This window comes from Vanellus vanellus (genome assembly GCF_965231255.1).
Source record: "Vanellus vanellus genome assembly, chromosome: 19".
Classification (NCBI taxonomy): domain Eukaryota; kingdom Metazoa; phylum Chordata; class Aves; order Charadriiformes; family Charadriidae; genus Vanellus; species Vanellus vanellus.
The window spans coordinates 1,135,768-1,153,753 of NC_138924.1; the positions used below are offsets into that span (position 1 = coordinate 1,135,768).

The 17,986-nt window shown below is 66.1% G+C and overlaps 1 protein-coding gene across 1 annotated transcript; it reads left to right on the forward strand.

Annotated features, from left to right (window-relative positions):
• Positions 1–10,804, forward strand: LIMK1 (LIM domain kinase 1). The gene is made up of 16 exons (XM_082493095.1): positions 1–101; positions 2,796–2,892; positions 5,438–5,576; positions 5,936–6,045; positions 6,137–6,328; positions 7,056–7,161; positions 7,249–7,433; positions 7,520–7,703; positions 7,858–7,944; positions 8,193–8,324; positions 8,408–8,467; positions 8,566–8,631; positions 8,728–8,884; positions 9,008–9,063; positions 9,549–9,706; positions 9,822–10,804. Exons 1-16 carry the CDS (start codon positions 44–46, stop codon positions 9,973–9,975), a joined length of 1,941 nt encoding a protein of 646 aa, XP_082349221.1. The 5' UTR covers positions 1–43; the 3' UTR covers positions 9,976–10,804.
• Positions 10,805–17,986: the final 7,182 nt, after the last annotated feature.

Below are 17,986 nucleotides of genomic sequence, written 5' to 3' on the forward strand. Positions count from 1 at the left end.
GGCTGAGGGCAGGGCCTGGCGCGGCGCCGGGCAGCGCGGCTGCATGAGGTTGATGCTGCTGTGCTGCACCTGGAGGGACGAGCCTATGGGAGAGGACGAAGGTGCGTGACCCACCCCCCCCCCCCGACCCCCCCACCCCCCCCTCCCCGGGCCTGACTCAGCGCTTCCGCCGCCACTGGGGCCCTGCGACTCACCCCCCCGGCTCACCCGCACCCCTCCAGCCAGCCTGCACCCCCACATCCCCCCTTGCACCCTTACATCCCCCCTGCACCATCATCCAGCCTGCATCCTTCCCGCATCCCCCCCTGCATCCTCCTCTGCACCCCCCATCCAGCTTGCATCCCCCCCACATGCCCCCTGCGCTCCCCATCCTGCCAGCATCCCCCCCCCGCACCCCCACATCACCCCCTGCGCCGCTCATCCACCCCACATCCCCCACTGCACCCCCCATCCAGCTTGCATCCCCCCCACATGCCCCCTGCGCTCCCCATCCTGCCAGCATCCCCCCCTGCACCCCCACATCACTCCCTGCACCCCTCATCCAGATCACATCCCCCCCTGCACCCCCACATAATCCCCACATCACCTCCTGCAGCCTTCATCCAGCCCACATCACCCCCTGCATCCCCACTGCACCCCCTATTCAGCCTGCATCTCCCCCCTGCATCCCCCACCGCACCCCTCTTCCAGGCTGCATCCCCCCAACATCCACAGTGTGCATCCCCGAATCCCTCTGTGCACCGCCCTTCCAGCCCTCTGCACCCCTAAATCTCCCCCTGCACCCCCTATTCAGCTTGCATTCCCCCTACATCACCCCCCTGCAATGCCATGCAGCCTGCATCCCCCCTGCACCCCCAAATCTCTCCTTATTCCCTCCCTGTCCAGCCTGTATCCCCCCTGCATCACCCCCTGCACCCCTGTCCAGCTTGCATCCCCCCCTGCACCCTCATTGCACCCCCACATCTCCCCCTGCACCTCCTGTCCAGCCTGTATCCTGTCCTGCAGCACCCACTGCACCCCCACATCTCCCCCTGCACCTCCCATCCACCCTGCATCCCTCCCTGCACCCCCACATCCCCCTTCTGCACCCCACACGCTCCCACATCTCCCCCTGCACCCCCAAGTCCCCCTACTGCACCCCATCCATCCTGCACCCCCTCTGCATCCCCACCCCCTGCACCCCTCGTCCCCCTCCAGCCTGCATCCCTGCCAGCACCCCACAAACACCCACACATCCCTCCCTGCACCCCGATATCCCCCCACACCCCCTATGCCTCCTTCCCTGCACCCCCACATCCCTCCTGTGCCTCCCATCCGCTCCGTGCCCCCCGGACCCCTCATCGCTCCCCGCACCCCCAGTACCTCTGCAGCCATCCTGCGTCCCTCACCTCCCTCCCTGCACCCCCATATCCCCCCGCCGCACCCCCTGTGTGTCCTGGCACCCCTGTCCATCCTGCAGTCCTCCATCCTCCATGTCCCCTGCATCCCCCAGCACCCATCCTGCACCCCTCTGTATCCCTGCGCTGCTCCTGTACCCCATCTGTGCTGCATCCCCCAGCACCCTCTGTGTCCCAGCACCCACTCTCCACCCCTCTGTGTGTGTGTTCCCTGCACCCTGAGTACCCCAGTACCCATCCTGCACCCCTCCGTATCCCTCCACGCTCCCTGCACCCATCCTGTGCCCCTCTGTACCCCCCAATGCACCCTGCCTCCCCCAGCACCCATCCCGCAGCCTTCTGTGTCCCTCCATGCACTTTGTGTCCTGCTGGATCCCTTCTTTACACCCCTTCCATCCTGTGCCCCTTCATCTCCCCCCGCACTCATTCTGCACCCCTTTACCCCCCCTGCACTTATCCTGCACCCCTCTATATCCCTCCATGCCCCCTGCATCCCCCAACACTGATCCTGCGCCCCTTCAAACTCCCCTGCACCCATCCTGCACTCCTTCAATCCCCCCTGCATCCCCCAGCACCCATCCTGCACCCCTTCATCCCCCCTGTATCCATCCCTGCACCCCTCCAACCCCCTGCACCCATCCTGCACCTTTTCAATCCCCTCTGCATCCCCCTGTACCCACTGCCCCCATCCCTGCACTCCCGTATCCATCCCTGCACTCATCCCACACCCCTGTATCCCCCCTGCGCACTCTGCCCCATCCTGCACCCATCTGTATCCCTACATGCACCCCGCATCCCCCCTGCACCCATCTTCCACCCTTGCATCCCCCCTGCACCCCTGTATCCCTCCTTTCCCCCATCCTGCACCCCATCACGCCCCCCCCCCCAGTGGGTGCTCCTCTTGAGCACCCAGCCCCCCCTCCATCCCCAGCATCTCTGTGCCCCTCAACCATCTGTCCCGGGGCTCAGCACCCTGCTGTGTCCCCCCACCCTGTCCCCCGACCTGCCCATCCCCATGGGACACCATGCAGCACTTCCATGGGACACCCTGTGTCCCCAAAGCTACCCCCTGCCCCCCACAGCCTCCCTGTGTCCCCCCACCCGGGTGGTCCCCCAGCACCCCCTGGGGACAGTGATGGCAGCGCTCCCGGTGGAACAGGGGCTCTGGAGGTGGCCCGGCACAACGCAAGCCCCTGCCCTGTCCCCAGCCTCGGGGACATCAGTGCCACGATGACCTTGTCCCCATTCCGTGGGGGGAATTCGTCACCCTGAGCAGAGGGCCTTAATCCTGGGGGCTCTGCCTGGGTGCTGCTGCGGGGAAGACGGGGACAGCCGGCGGGGTGACAGCCCTGTGTCCCCTGTCTGTGTCACCCCACCCCCCCCACCTCCTCCATGCAGGGTCCGACCTGCCGGTGTGTGCGAGCTGCGGGCAGGGCATCTACGATGGGCAGTACCTGCAGGCACTGAACGCCGACTGGCACGCCGACTGCTTCAGGTGGGAACCCGCGGTCCAGCCGGGATGGCATCATCGGGGACACCGGGATGCTCCGCGGGGACCGGGGACAGCAGACACCCACCACCCCCCCACCACCCCCCCTCGATCGTGGCTGCGTGGGGGCAGCGGGGCGCAGGCAGGGCGCAGCGGGCGATGGTGGGCAGAGGCTGCCTGTACCCCGCTGTCCCCCCACGCTGTCCCTTCCTGCCTGGTGACAGTGACGGGGCGCGCGGGGCTGATGTCACCCGGCCCCCTCCCTCCCCTCCCTGTTTCCTCTTTCACTCGCCCTCCCGAGAGCTCGAGCGGTGGGAGCCCTGAGGAGGAGGAGGAGGAGGAGGAAGAAAGGGTCGGGGGGGTGTAAGGGGTGGCTGGGACCTGGCGGGGGTCCCCGTGGGCTTTGGGGTGCTGAGCGTGACGGGGGGACCAGGGCGGTCCCCCCCCCCCGTTATCCCGCGGAGGATGCTGGCGGCGGTGCTGAGGAAGAGCCGTGTCCTGAGCGCCGGAGCCAAGTGAGTGGGAGTGGGTCGGGATGGACTGTGGACCCCCCCACCCCACCCCCAACCCCCCCCCGCCCCCCCCGGGGTGCTCTGCCTGTCATTGTCACACCCCCTCCCCCTCCATTCTCGGTTCCCCCCTCGCTGGACCATCAGCCCCAGTGAAACCACTGCGGGGGCCGCAGCTGGATCCGCCCCCCCCCCCCGCGGGGGACGGGCTTCCGCAGCCCTGGGCTCGCTGGTGCAAAAGCCTTCCTCCTCCTCCTCCTCCTCCTCCTCCTCCTCCTCTCCCCCCCCCCCCCCCCGCCCCTTGCCCGTTTGCAGGGATGCGATGGGGTTTAAGGGGCTGTCCCCCCGTCCGTCCCCCCCCCTTCCAGCCCCAAGCCCTGGGGGAGGCTTCGGGCTGCGGAATCCTCGCGGGGTGACGTCATGGGGTGGGGAAACTCCGCGCCGTGACGTCACGCCTGGTTGGTATTCCACCAGCGCGGCTGCCGCCCCCGGCTGAGGTTGGGGGGGACGGGGGACGGACGGACACACTGCCGCAGTCCCCGTGCAACCCCACCCCCTCCCAGCAACCCCCATTGCAGCACCCCCCCCCATTACCACCAACCCCCCCCATTGCAGCACCCCCCCCTGCACCACCAACCCCCCCCCTGCACCCCCCCATTGCAGCACCCCCCCTGCACCACCAACCCCCCCCCCTGCACCCCCCCATTGCAGCACCCCCCCTGCGTCTGCCTGTGCACCCCCAAAACTCCCACCCCCCTCTGCGCCCCTGGGCGCTCCCTCCCATTGCACAGCCCCCCCCCCCCCCAACTCCATACCCCCCCATCTCCCCGTCCCAGAGCTCCCACACCCCATTTGCAGCACCCCCAAGACTGGCGTGTCTGTGACCAGGGTGGCGTGTCCCTCTGTGCGTCCCTAACCAGGGTGGCGTGTCCCTCCGTGTGTCTCTCTGTGACCAGGGTGGCACATCCATCCATGTGTCCATGATCAGGGTGGCATGTCCCTCTGCATGTCTCTGTGACCAGAGTGGCATGTCCCTCTGTGTGTCTGTGACCAGGGTGACACGTCCGTCTGTGTGTCTCTCTGTGACCAGGGTGGCATGTCCCTCCATGTGTCTGTGACTAGGGTGACACATCCCCCCATGTATCTCTCTGTGACCAGAGTGGCACATCCCTGCATGTGTCCATGACCAGGGTGGCACGTCTGTGACCAGGGTGGCACATCCCTCTGCATATCTCTGTCACCAGGGTGGCGTGTCCCTCATGTGTCCGTGACCAGGGTGGCATGTCTGTGACCAGGCTGGCACATCCCTTTGCATGTCTGTGACCAGGCTGGTATGTCCCTCTGTCCATCACCAGGCTGGCACATCCGTGACCAGGCTGTCACATCCCTCTATCTGTCTGTGCCAGGCTGGTGTGTCTGTCACCGCGGTGGCACATCTGTGACCAGTCTGGCAAATCCCTCCGTGTGTCTGTGACCAGGCTGGCATGTCCCTCCGTGTGTCCGTGACCAGGGTGACATGTTCCTCTGTGTGTCTCTCTGTGACCAGTGTGGCATGTCCCTCCATGTGTCTGTGACCAGGACGGCACATCCCTCTGTGTGTCTGTGACCAGGCTGGCACATCCGTGACCAGGCTGTCACATCCCTCTATCTGTCTGTGCCAGGCTGGCGTGTCTGTCACCGCGGTGGCACATCTGTGACCAGTCTGGCACATCCCTCTGTGTGTCCATGACCAGGCTGGCATGTCCCTGCAGGGCTGGCACCTCCCTCCCCATGCCTGTCCCTGCCCCGTGTCCCCTACCCTGTCCACCCTGGTGTCCCCACACATCCCCGCACTAGCACCCCTGGAGCCACCTGCTGCCACCCTGGGGACGGTGACACACAGATGCGGTGGCCCTGCAGCAGGGTAGGAAACGGGGGAAGCAGCTTGCAGAGAGCCAAGGGGTGGATGGGCACTGGCTGCCCCCCCCCCCCGGGGTGCCGATGGGGACAGGGTGATGATGGGGACATGGTGACAAGGCGGCGTCCCCGTCCCCTTGCCGCAGGTGCTGCGAGTGCGGGGCCTCCCTGTCCCACCAGTACTACGAGAAGGATGGGCGCCTGTACTGCAAGAAGGATTACTGGACGCGCTACGGGGAGCTCTGCCACGGCTGCTCCGAGCAGATCACCAAGGGGCTGGTCATGGTGAGCGCGGGGGGGGGGTCCCCAAGGGTCCCCGAGGGGGGACACCGAGTCCTGACCCACGGCTGAGCCCCCTGGAAAGGGGGCGAGGTGGGGAAGGGGGTGCAGATCCCCAGCATGGGTTGGGCTCTGGGGGTGGCAGGGGTGTCCCGGGGTAGGGGGGTGACCCCGTTTTGGGGTTAGGGGGTGCAGGGGGGAGGCTCAGGGTGGTAGGGAGATGTCCCAGCAGCCATCCCCAACCCAGTGGCGTGACCATCCCCCTCCCCGTGCCGTGGCTCAGCCTGCCCTTCCCTTGGCCCTGGTGTACCCATGGGTGCTCCCAGCGCATCTGGGTCCCCGGGGCTGATGGCATCTGCCCGCAGGTGGCCGGGGAGCAGAAGTACCATCCCGAGTGCTTCAGCTGCCTCAACTGCCGCACGTTCATCGGGGACGGGGACACCTACGCGCTGGTGGAGCGCTCCAAGCTCTACTGGTACGTCCCAGCCTGGGTGGGTGGATGGATGGAGGGACACACACGTCCCCCTGGCACCCCCTCACCCACCTGCCTCCTCCCGGCCCCGCAGCGGGCACTGCTATTACCAGATGGTGGTGACACCGGTCATCGAGCAGATCCTGCCGGATTCGCCGGCTTCCCGCATCCCGCACACCGTCACGCTCGTCTCCATCCCCGCCTGCTCCGACGGCAAACGCGGCTTCTCCGTCTCCATCGACCAGGGCTGCGGCACCGAGCACCCCCGCACCGTCCGCGTCCGAGAGTGCGTCCGTGTCCCCTCTGCCACCCTCCCCTCCCCGGGGCTGGGGGCGTCCCGTGCCCCCTTCCGCTGGTGGGATCCACCCCGCAGAGACTCTTTGGGGTGGGAGGGTGAGGGATGGGGCTGGTGTATCCCCATCAGCTGGGTGTGGCCAGAGGGGACCATGGTGGCACGTCCCCAGCTGCTGGGGCTGGTTTGTGGGATGGTGCTGGTGTGTCCCCGGCCATCAGGGTGGCTTGGGGGGTGACATGCTGGCGTTGCCCCATCTGCCAGGGTGGGCTGTGGGTACCGGGCTGGCATGTCCCCATGGGATGCTTGGGGTGGCTCGTGGGTACTGTGCCAGCATGTCCCCATCCAGGAGGGGTGACCCATGGGCAGCATGCCTGTGTGTCCCCATCTGGTAAGGGGTGACCTGTGGGTACCATGCCTGCGTGTCCCCAACTAGCAGGGGTGACTCATGGATACCGTGACTGCATGTCCCCATCCCGGAGGGGTGACTCGTGGGTACCGTGACAGCGTGTCCCCATCAAGCAGGGGGTGGCTTGTGGGCAGCTCGCCCGCGGGTCCCCATCTCACTGGGGTGACTCGTTGGTACCGTGATGGCATGTCCCCATCTGGGAGGTGACTCGCCCGTCCCCATTGGCTGGGGTTGGCTGGTGGGCAGTGTTCCAGCACATCCCCAGCTGTGACGGTGTCAGGGGGCTGACCCCGCTGCCCGTCGGTCCCACAGGGTGGATCCAGACTGCATCAGCCCCGACATGAAGAACTCCATCCATGTGGGCGACCGCATCCTGGAGATCAACGGCACCCCCATCGGCCACGTCCCCCTGGATGAGGTACGCTCCCCCCCCGGGGTGCCCCCCTGAACCAGCACTGCACCCCCCCCTCCCCAAACCACCCCTGCCATCCTTTTCTGCCACCAGATCGACCTGCTCATCCAGGAGACCAGCCGCCTGCTCCAGCTGACCATCGAGCACGACCCCCACGAGCCCCTCGCCCGCGAGTCGGGGCTTGCCTGCAGCCCCCTGCCCGCCCCGTGCAGCCCCCTGCGCTCCCCGGTCCCCCCACCCTGCGGGGAGCCCGGCGCCATGCGCCAGCGGACTGTCATGTAAGGCCACCACCTCGCCCGCCTCTCCCGTTTGGGGGCCCTCCTCGGGGTTTGACCCTCTGTCCGTCTGTCCGTCCATCCCGCAGGAGGAGTTGCAGCACGGACAAGTCTCCGGGCTCCGGCTCGCTGGGTTCGCCCGCGTCCCAACGCAAGGACATCGGTCGCTCCGAGTCGTTGCGCGTCGTCTCCCGCGCCCATCGCATCTTCCGCCCTTCCGACCTGATCCACGGCGAGGTGCTGGGCAAGGGCTGCTTTGGCCAGGCCATCAAGGTGGGGCTGGGTGGCCACAAGTGCCACTAGCGTGAGGGTCTCAGCTCCCCAGGATGGAGTTGAGGGGGGGGCTATTGTCTTCCCTGGGGTGTCCCCAGAGGTGGGGGTGGCAGCCGTGGTAGGCTGGTGGCTCAGCCCCTGCCCTCCCTGCTAGGTGACACATCGGGAGACGGGCGAGGTGATGGTCATGAAGGAGTTGATCCGCTTCGACGAGGAGACGCAGAGGACCTTCCTCAAAGAGGTGAGCATCCCCTTTCTTTGATCCCCCTTGGTTTGAGGTGGGGGGGGCGACACGAGGGATGGGACGGTCTGATCCTGTCCCCCACCCTGACGTGGGATGCTGGGCATGACACCGGGAGTGGGGGTGGCCGGGTACCACGGAGTGCGGGCAGCCCGGCCTGTTTAATGCCCCCTTCACATGGGCAGTGGGTCTGTCTGGATGGGTGCTGGGTGCCTTGGGGTGTCACAGGCATTGGGGGGGTCCTGCAGGTGAAGGTGATGCGCTGCCTGGAGCACCCCAACGTGCTGAAGTTCATCGGGGTGCTGTACAAGGAGAAGAGGCTCAACTTCATCACGGAATACATCAAGGGGGGCACCCTGAGGAGCCTCATCAAGAGCATGGTGAGCACTGGGAGGGCTGGTCGGCCCCAGTGGGGACCCCTCTCCTCTCCTCTTCTCTGGCAAATCCATCCTCCTGCCCTCAGGACAGCCACTACCCCTGGAGCCAGCGGGTCAGCTTCGCCAAGGACATCGCCGCCGGCATGGTGGGTGCTGCAAGGGGATGGATGGGTGGGGTGGGTGCTGGTGGGTGGGGGACCGCTGGGTTGGGGTGCCCCCTGCTCTCAGCTCATCCTTCCCTCAGGCCTACCTCCACTCCATGAACATCATCCACCGTGACCTCAACTCTCACAACTGCCTCGTGCGGGAGGTGAGTCCCACCTTGGTGGTTGTCCCCCCCGGCCCAGGTGGGGGCCTCAGCCCCCCATGTGGCTCTCCCCCGCCTCACCCCTCTCTATTCACTCAGAACAAGAGTGTGGTTGTGGCTGATTTTGGGCTGGCGCGGCTGATGGTGGATGAGAAGAACCAGCCCGAACATCTCAAGAACCTGAAGAAACCGGACCGCAAGAAGCGGTACACGGTGGTGGGGAACCCGTACTGGATGGCCCCCGAGATGATCAATGGTGAGCTTGGCCATGGTGCCAGGAGGGGGATCATGGCTAGCCAGGGCTCTGTCCCCAAACAGGGGACACTTGGTGGGACAGGGACAGGAGATGCGGCATGGCCTTACCCATCTCTCCCCACAGGGAGGAGCTATGATGAGAAGGTGGACATCTTCTCCTTTGGCATCGTCCTGTGCGAGGCAAGTACTGTCGGGGTCTTCCCATTTGGGTTGGAGTTCTCATTGGGGTTGAGGTCTATGGTTGGGGTCTTCCCTTAGGGTTGGGGTCCTCATTGGAGTTGAGGTCTCCAGTTGAGGTCTCCCCACTGGAGTTGAGGTGTCCAGTTGAAGTCTCCAGTTGAGGTCTCTCCATTGGGGTTGAGGTCTTCCCACTGGAGTTGAGGTCTCCAGCTGAGGTCCCCCCATTGGGGTTGGGGTCCTCTTTTGGGTTGAGGTCTCCCCTTGGGGTTGAGGTCTCCCCACTGGAGTAGAGGTCCCCATTGGGGTTGAGGTGTCTCCATTGGGGTTGAGGTCTCCCCACTGGAGTTGAGGTCTCCAGCTGAGGTCTCATCATTGGGATTGGGGTCCTCTTTTGGGTTGAGGTCTCCCGTTGGAGTTGGGGTTCTCAATGGGTTTTGGTTCCCCCCTTGGAGCTGAGCCCATTCCTCCCTCCTGCTGTCCCCCAGATCATCGGCCGGGTAAGCGCTGACCCCGACTACCTGCCCCGCACCACTGACTTTGGCCTCAACGTCAGGGGCTTCCTGGAGCGCTACTGCCCCCCCGCCTGCCCCCCCAGCTTCTTCCCCATTGCCGTCTGCTGCTGCGACCTGGACCCCGAGAAGCGGTGAGTGGTTGGGGTCCCCCCCGGGGGGGACCACTGGGGCTGATGGGGGGGGTGGGGGCTGCTATGGAGGAAGGGGACATGGCAGAGCTGCCACATGTACCCCCTTCTCGCTCAGGCCGTCCTTCAGCAAGCTGGAGCAGTGGTTGGAAACCCTCCGCATGCACCTGGAGATCCACCTCCCGCTGAGCTCACAGCTGGAGCAGCTGGACCGAACCTTTGGGGAGACGCACCGACGGGGCGAGGGAGGGCTGCCCGCGCCCCCCCGATAGAGCCCCCCCCCCCCCCAACCCGTGCCACCTGCCACCCGTACCACCTCTGAAGCCACAGGAGAAGGAGCTGCACCCACCGCCAGCATCTCCTCCAGCTGCCACCACCCCCCGGGGCTGGATCCCTGGGGTCCCCGATGAGCCCCCCCACCCCGTCTCCTCTGCCCGGGCTGTCCGCACCCCTCCCCCGGGAGCTGGCTCTCCCCTGTGCATCCCCCCCCACCCCCCGCCACAGCTCTTGCCCCCAGGACAAGCCCGACCGGCCGCATCGTGAGGACCATCCTCATCATCCCCATGTCCCCAAGTCCTCCCCGTCCCGGCTCGCTTCGCCTTTGCACGCCCGGGGGCTACGCGGCCGCCGGACCCCCCCCCCTCCCTGAGCCCCGGGGGCTCCCCCGTACAGAGCCGCGGTCTCGCGGCGGTGCCTTGGCTTTCTGTGAACTTGCACTGCGACACAGGAGGGGACACCCCGGTTCCTTTGGGGGGGTGGAAGGTGGGGGGGGGGGGTACATGGCCCCACACACCCCCCCCGCTGCCCCCAGGGGAACACGGGTCCCGGGGCAGCCTCGTAGCAACGCCCTCGTCCTCGGCCGGACCTTCTCACGCTGCTTCTACCAGCACCCCGGGCTCGGGGTGGGGGGCGAGGGGCCACGGTGGGGGGGACAGCACCCCCCTGGCATGGGGACAAGTACGTAGCAGTCCCCGCTGCCCCCCACGTCCCCGCTGCCCGTGCTAATCGGTGACCGCGCATCCCTGGGGACAGTGCCGGGTGGTCCAGAGGGATGCAGGGATGCGGCTCAGCTCGGTCCCCTTGACCCCGGGGTGGTTGGCAGCCGGGGAGGGGTGGGGGGTGGGGGGGTGGGGGTGGGAAGGTTGCGCCACGCGGTGCTTTTCATGCTCTTTATTCAGGTTCATTTTTCTGTAAGATATTTAAAGAGAAGAGTTTGTATTATTTTTTCATACGACGTAGCGTTTGCCATTTGTCACTGCCTCGGTTCTGCTTTCCCGAAGGGATGAAACTGTGAAGCCTCTCCGCGCATTTTTGCCCGGGAAGTCCAAGGCGACGTCCTCTCCGGAGGCGGGAAGGGAGCTCAAACTGTGATGTACCCCGAGCCGTGAGTCAATAAATCCTTCCCTGCTCGCTGCCCGGCCTGCTTGGGAATCGCTCGCCTCCCCCGGGGAAGGGGAGGGGGGGAGGGGGGGGGGGGCTGGCAGCTCATGGGGAAACTGAGGCAGGAGGGGTTGGACTCTCTGCTCCGGGCGATGCGGTGGTACTGGGCTCGGTGACATCACCCCGGCTCGGTCATCCCCGTGGTGGCAGCACTGTTGTGCTGTTTTGACACCCCATCATGGGTCACCCCCAACCCCCCTCTCCCCAGCCCAGGGGCTGATGCCATCCCTGCCCGCACCACCTTGGCCAAGCCCCCGTGACCCCCAAACCCCGTGTCCCCTCCCTGCCTGGCTGTCTCCGCTGTCACCCCATGTGATGGCAGATCCCACGGGTGGTGACGGGTAGGTTATGGAGCTGCGTGACCGTAGGCGCCGTGGAGCAGCTTTGTCTTTGATGTGAAACAAGCCCCAGGGGACAGCGAGGTGGCCCGTGCCCCACGCAGTGGTGGCCCATGGCCATCCCGTGCCGCGCCTCTGTCCTTGTCAACTTCCTAAACCAAATTAAGGTCCCCGAAGTGGGCGATCTCTGCCCTCAGAGGGGTTTGAGCTTTGGTTAGAGAAAATCTGGACCTCAAGGAGCTCATGGAGGGGGGGTGACAAGGAGGGGACTGGGGGATGTCCCCGGGGATGCTGCAGCTGGGGGAGGAGGGGAGAGGACAGCGCAGCCCGAAGGGGTCCCGGGATCCAGGTTGGACCCCCCCATCAGGAAAACCTCGTGATTTATTGCTCTGGGGATGCTTGGCCTCAGCGTTGGGGGAGGTTGGGGAGGTGATGGTGGCCCTGGTCCCCTCTGGGGTGGCTCCTTGGCCTGACTGCCTGTCCCACATCACCCTGGTGTAGGAACAAGGACAAACACCCTGCCAGGGTCACGGTGCCGTCACGGTGCCCTTGGTGACATCACACCGCGCTGGTTCTTTGCTTCGGGAGCAGGACACCATCGCTCCCCAAGAACATCGGGGCGGTGGGGGACGCATTGTGGCTGTCACCCCTGGGAAAACACCATGGTCCCCAAGTCCCTGCCACCACGGGAGAGCAGGACCCCAGGAGACCCCCAGCCCGGCAGCAAGAGCCCCCCATCCCCGCGGGACCCCCTGCCCCCCCGCAGCTCCTCGCCCAGCTGGATGGAGCTGCTGAGTGGGTCGTGCCTGGTGCAGCCGGTGCCATCGGGCCACTTGTTGGTGACCCTGCAGAGGACCTTTGACGTCGGGCAGGGGAAGAGCCAGGCGAGAGCTGGCAGCTGGCCACAGCAGGGCCAAAGCGGTGGCAGCTCGGTCACCCCCGTGGCCAGCGACCCGTCCCAGAGCGAGCCACCAGCCGGGAGCCCCCCCTCACCAGGCAAGGAGGTGGCCCCAACACAGCCCCAGTGGCCCCATGCCACGGCTGTCACCCACCCAAAGCCCCTCCATGGGGGTGTGCAGCGCCCCGTGTCCAAATCTGGCCACCGACGTGTGCGGTACCCGACCTCCCACTGGCCCATCACCCAGCTGGCGGCAACCTGGCAGGGTTGGCTACCGCAGGCCCCCCCAGCCCGGCCTGACACCGGTGTGAGGGGCTCGTCACCCCAGCTCCTGGCGCCCGGCTGTCCCCTCCAGCCATCACCCCCTGGCAGACACAAGGGCACCCAGACCAAGCCGCAGGCCACCGAGAGCTGCCCCCGTGCTCCCTGTCCCCCCCAGGGTCCCACTGTGTCCCCATCCGAGGTGGTCCCCAGCGACATCGCCGGCAGGGCTCTGCCCAAGCTCAGCCCCGGCTCGCCGTGGTGGCCCTTGCTGCAGGCGGGGAGCCAGGTGTCCCCAGGTCCCACGTCCCCACTGGCGGGTCAGCAGCCAAGTGTCACCAAGGCGGTGGCCAAAGGCACCGGCGGCTCTGGCAAGGACATGGCCGAGCCAGTGCTGCTCGGCAGAGCCTCCCCCACCATCCTCCCGCACGAGGTCCAGACCGAGAGCTCCAGCTCCAGTTGCAATGATGGAGATGAGCCATCAGGCACCTGGTTGATTGCCTTCTTCATGGGTAAGTTTGGGCGATGGGGTGGGAGGGAGAGCGTGGCTTCCCCTGGCATCTCAGCAGGGTGGGCACCAGTGTTGAGGGGACCTTCCTGGGGGAACAGTGGCTGCCTGTGGGCAGGGGGGTGAGGGGCAGTAGGGTGCTCACGAGGCTTGAGGAGATGTGCAAAGAGAAGAGGTGCTAGGGTCCAGCTGGTCACCCAGCTCCATAGGGATGTCTGGAGCTGGAGAGAAGGGTTGCTGGGATGTCACCAGGATGCCCAGCTCCGTAGGGACATGGGGAGCTGGAGAGTGATCACTGGGGTCCAGTGGGGTGCCCAGCTCCGTAGGGACTTGGGGAGCTGGAGGGTGATCACTGGGGTCCAGTGGGGTGCCCAGCTCCGTAGGGACATGGGGAGCTGGAGGGTGATCACTGGGGTCCAGTGGGGTGCCCAGCTCCGTAGGGACATGGGGAGCTGGAGGGTGATCACTGGGGTCCAGTGGGGTGCCCAGCTCCGTAGGGACTTGGGGAGCTGGAGGGTGATCACTGGGGTCCAGTGGGGTGCCCAGCTCCGTAGGGACTTGGGGAGCTGGAGGGTGATCACTGGGGTCCAGGAAAGGCACACCCAGCTCCACAGGGATGTGGGGAACTCGAGAAGGGTTGCTGGGATCCCACCAGGGTGCCCAGCTCCATAGTGACATGGGGAGCCGGAGAAGGGTTTCTGGGGTTCAGTGGGGAGCCCAGCTCCATAGGGACATGGGGAGCTGGAGAGGGGTTGTTGGGCACCAGTCAGGGTGTCCAGCTCCATAGGGACGTGGGGACAGGTCCCCATCCTTGGCTGTAGGAAGGCTCACCCACACTGGAGGATTTTCCGGCGGTGAGCGGGAGGTGGCAGTGAGCACCTCTGGAGTCCTTTCCACCAGCGTTTCTGTGGCTCTGGCCATCTCTGCTTTGAGCAGAGGCTGGACTAGAGGTGACCCAAGACCTCTCCTGTCCTACACCCCTCTGATCCACCATGCTATGCCTGGTGCCTGGTTCTGCAGGGTCTCTGTCATGGTTGGCACTGTCTCCAGAGCAACCATTTATCCGCTGAGGACAGCATCCATCCTTCCAGCTCGGGACTGGGGATGTTGCACAGTTTGAGCCCCACTTCTGTGATTTGGGCAGAGGTGTCACTGCCACAGCCCCATGTCCCCCCTGCAGCAGCCTGGGCTGGGACAGGAACCACCTCCTTGGAGTGCACGTGCCACCAGGTCACCGGGACCTGATGGCTCCACAGGGCGAATCCAGACCCCAGAAATCCTCACAGGGCACCGAGGCCGACGCTGGCGGGTCGGTACCCGTCTGCCTCAGTTTCCCCCTTTTGCCGGAGCATGGGGCAGGGGTGCTGGATGTGGGGACGGGAAGAAGGGGCTGTTCCTCCCAGCTCCCTGTCGTCGTGTCCCCCTCCCCCCCAGAGGGGGCTGATGAGAGGCACACCGATGTCCTCTCCTCCCCGAAGGGTGAGGCTCACCCTGGGCAAAGCCCGGCGGGGAAATCCCGTGGGCCGCGTGTTGCCCTCTGGCTCGCTGGAGTTTTTTTGTAGGGTCTACGTAAACATGGCATTTTTAAACCCAGCAGTGGGGATACGGCTCTTCCGTGCTTCCCTGCAGCATCGCTGCCTTCCCTGATCCCCCACCCCTCCCTGCCCGTCTCTGCCAACTGGGGACACGTGGGGCCCATCCCTGACCTGGCTGGTGATCCTGGGGGGGGGGGGGGGGGGGACACAGGGTGCTGGGGGGGGGGGCATGACACAGACAGATCTTAGCAGGGGACCCTGCAAAACCTCAATCGCTTCTGATGGAAAAACTTGTTTCTGCTCCGTCCCGCTGCCACCCTTCACCGCCTCCGGTGCAAACCCCTTCCCGGCCACCGCTGCAGAGGAGGAGGTAAGTGATGAGCTGGAGCTGCGGGGTGGGAGCTTGGGGTGACACTGGGGGGGGGGGAGTATGTCCCAATTCTCCCAGTGCCACCATGTCCCCAGGCCTGGCGCCGGAGATGGGCAGCGCTGGCCGGTGAATGCCTTGCAAAGGGTTTGCTGAGGTTGATCAAGTGTGATGAGTTGTGGGAGTGCTCAGCGAGGTGGGGGGGGGGGGGCGGGCAGGAGACCTTTGTGGCCATATCTCGGGGTGGGACCACCTGCGCTTGTGGGTTTGGACGGCTGTGGGTCTCTGCCCCCGCTGCTGTGCCACCATCCCATGGAGCTCACCCTACACCCCTGCGAGGGGCTGGCACTGGCCGGGCACGGGGGACTGTGGTCCCCAAAAGCCCCCAGACACCCCCCCACACACCCTGACCGGGGACTGGAGCTGCCCGGAGAGGGACAGCCTGGGGCGCTTGGAGCAAGGATGGGGTGACCCTGGCAAGTGGAACTGGGGGGCTGGGAGACCCCAGAACATGGGTTTAGGGGGGCTGGGAGACCCTGACATGTGGCTTTAGCATTTGGGGGACCCCAGCACATGCATTTGGGGCTATTTGCCGCTCTGCGGGGGTCCGGCACGGGGAGCGACGTGGGCACGGGCAGCCTTTCTGGGCTCAGATCAAGGGAAAGAGGGCAAAAAGGCAGGGATCAGACCCCCGGGCTTTCGGGGTGCCCTCAGCCCACCTGACCCCCGCGCTCAGGGTGGCTGGAGCAGATCTTGGGGGGGGGGAGCACCGTGGGGTGCACGATGTGGCTCATCCTTTCCGTGTTGGGGAAAAATGGGTTTCTCTCCAGCTCGGAGGCCCTTCGGCCGCCTCCCTGCCCCGCTGCCGCCTCTGCCCCTCCTTCGGGGTGGCTTTTGGGCTGGACCCTGCGGGGCTTTGTCCCCTGGGGCCGTTTTATTCGGAGCGGCGGTGAGGTGCTCCGCTCTGGCCAGCATTCCTCGGCCCAGCCTCCGCGCTGGGAAGGCCCCGAAACTGGACCCGTTGCGACAGAGAGAGCTAAAAATAGCCGTTCTCACGGCGGATGCAGAAAAGCATCCGAACAGGCGGCCTCTGAACCTGCCAGCAGCCGAGGATGGGGTTGACCCCCCCACCAGCCCCATCCCGTGCCCGGCTGCACCCTCTACGACCCCAAATCTTCCCCCATTGCCACCCCTCTCCTTTGGACCCCCCCTGCCCCGGTGCAACCAAAGCCCCCAGGACCCGCCTCGACGCTGGGGCGATGCCGGGTGGGGGCAGGGAGGAGGCAAGGGGTTAACCTCCCCGCGCCCGCCGGATGCAGCATCCTGGGCCGGGCTCTTTCCATCTTGTTTTGGTTTGGAGGAATAAAAGCTTTGGCAGCGTCGTAGCCGCTTCCCAAAATAACTCGGCCTCCCGTGGTAATTACAGAGCTCCGGTACCCGGTAGCGGCTCGCGGTGGCTTCTCGTCCTTTGCCGTGCTGCGGGGGGACCCGATAACGCTGCTGCCAGTCGGGGCGAGGGAGACTGGGGTGCTTCGGGGACCTCGGGGACCTCTCGAGCAGCGCCAGCCTCCCTCGGCGTCACCGTCGCTCCCCTTGCGTCATTCCCCCGGCCAAGGAAAATACAGCCCCTTGCACCCCCCCCTCCCACTCCGCAGCTGATCCCTTCAGCTTTTAATGCTCTATTTAAAGCCCGGGCTGCAGCTTGCCGCCCTTCATGGGCTCCGGGCTACTGGAGTGAGGCCGTGGCAAGCCAGAAGCTGCTCCAGGCTGCGCCCAATGGCATGGCTGAGAACGCCCAGCTCATCACAGCAGTGCCCGGCCTGCCCTCCCGCCCCCCGTGGGGCTCCGCGCTGCTCCTTGGAGGGCAAGGAGGGACGGGGCTGAGCTCCTGGAGCACCCGAGCCTCTAATCCCCAGTAATCTCGGAGGAAAACCCTCGCTGTGCGGATTAGAGATGCCCCTGCCCGCTCCCTGCCCGCTCCCTGCCCGCAGCCCCCTTGACTGACAGCGGGTGAGGAAGGGCTGCCAGGCGAGCGGGTTCCCTGCTCGGCCACCCCAGATGGATGGGGTCTGGGGGGGACTGTTGGGGCTCCCCCCCTCCCCCCCCTCCCCACCAGATTGAGCCTTTGTCGGTTCTTTATGGGAATAAAGGGAACGCGGAGCCGTTTGGCTGCAGCCTGGCCCCGTGACGTGGGAGGGGACAACACCCCGGGTGGTGACGAGGTTGGGGGCAAAGCTGAGATGGTCCTTGTGGGGTCACCCACCCTCTGTGCCGGGCTGGATGCGTCTTTTTCCTGCTGGGAAATTACCACCAGCTTCATCTTCCGGATAGGGAAACTGAGGCAGGGAGGGGCTGCCCACGAGAGGGATGCTCTGGGGCTGCGTGTGGCCTTGCCACCCCCACCCTGGCACGAGGTGTGTTTGGGGGGGGGGGGAATGGACAAGGAGAGCCCCCTTGGGTGGCTGGAGCGGGAGACTGAAATTTGGGCATGGCTGAGCCAACTGCTCGCTGCGGGGGACGGCCACCACCGGCCAAGAACATCCCTCCCCCCCCCCCCCCCCCCCCTTCCTTCCCCCCAAAGCCCCATTCATGGCCAGGAACACAAGCGCCCCACGCCGCCCCGGCCGGCTGTGCCCGCGTCCTCCCCTGCCCTCGGCGGGGACGCGGGGGGGGACACAGCCACGTGCCACTGGCACCCGCTGCCTTTGAGAGCACAGGGCTGGGGCCATCCCGGGAAGGGGCTGCACCCCCTGGCACAGGATGGGGACAGGGATGGGGACACAGCCCGTGGGGTTGCCGGTTGCCCCTGCCAGCTAGTCACAGCCAAGGCAGGGCCGGGGGCGGCGGCGCCCACTGTCAGCCCCGGGAAGGGGAGGCACACTGGGATTTGGCAGAGGGAGCACTGGGAAGGACTGGGATCGGGTGCCCCGTGCCTG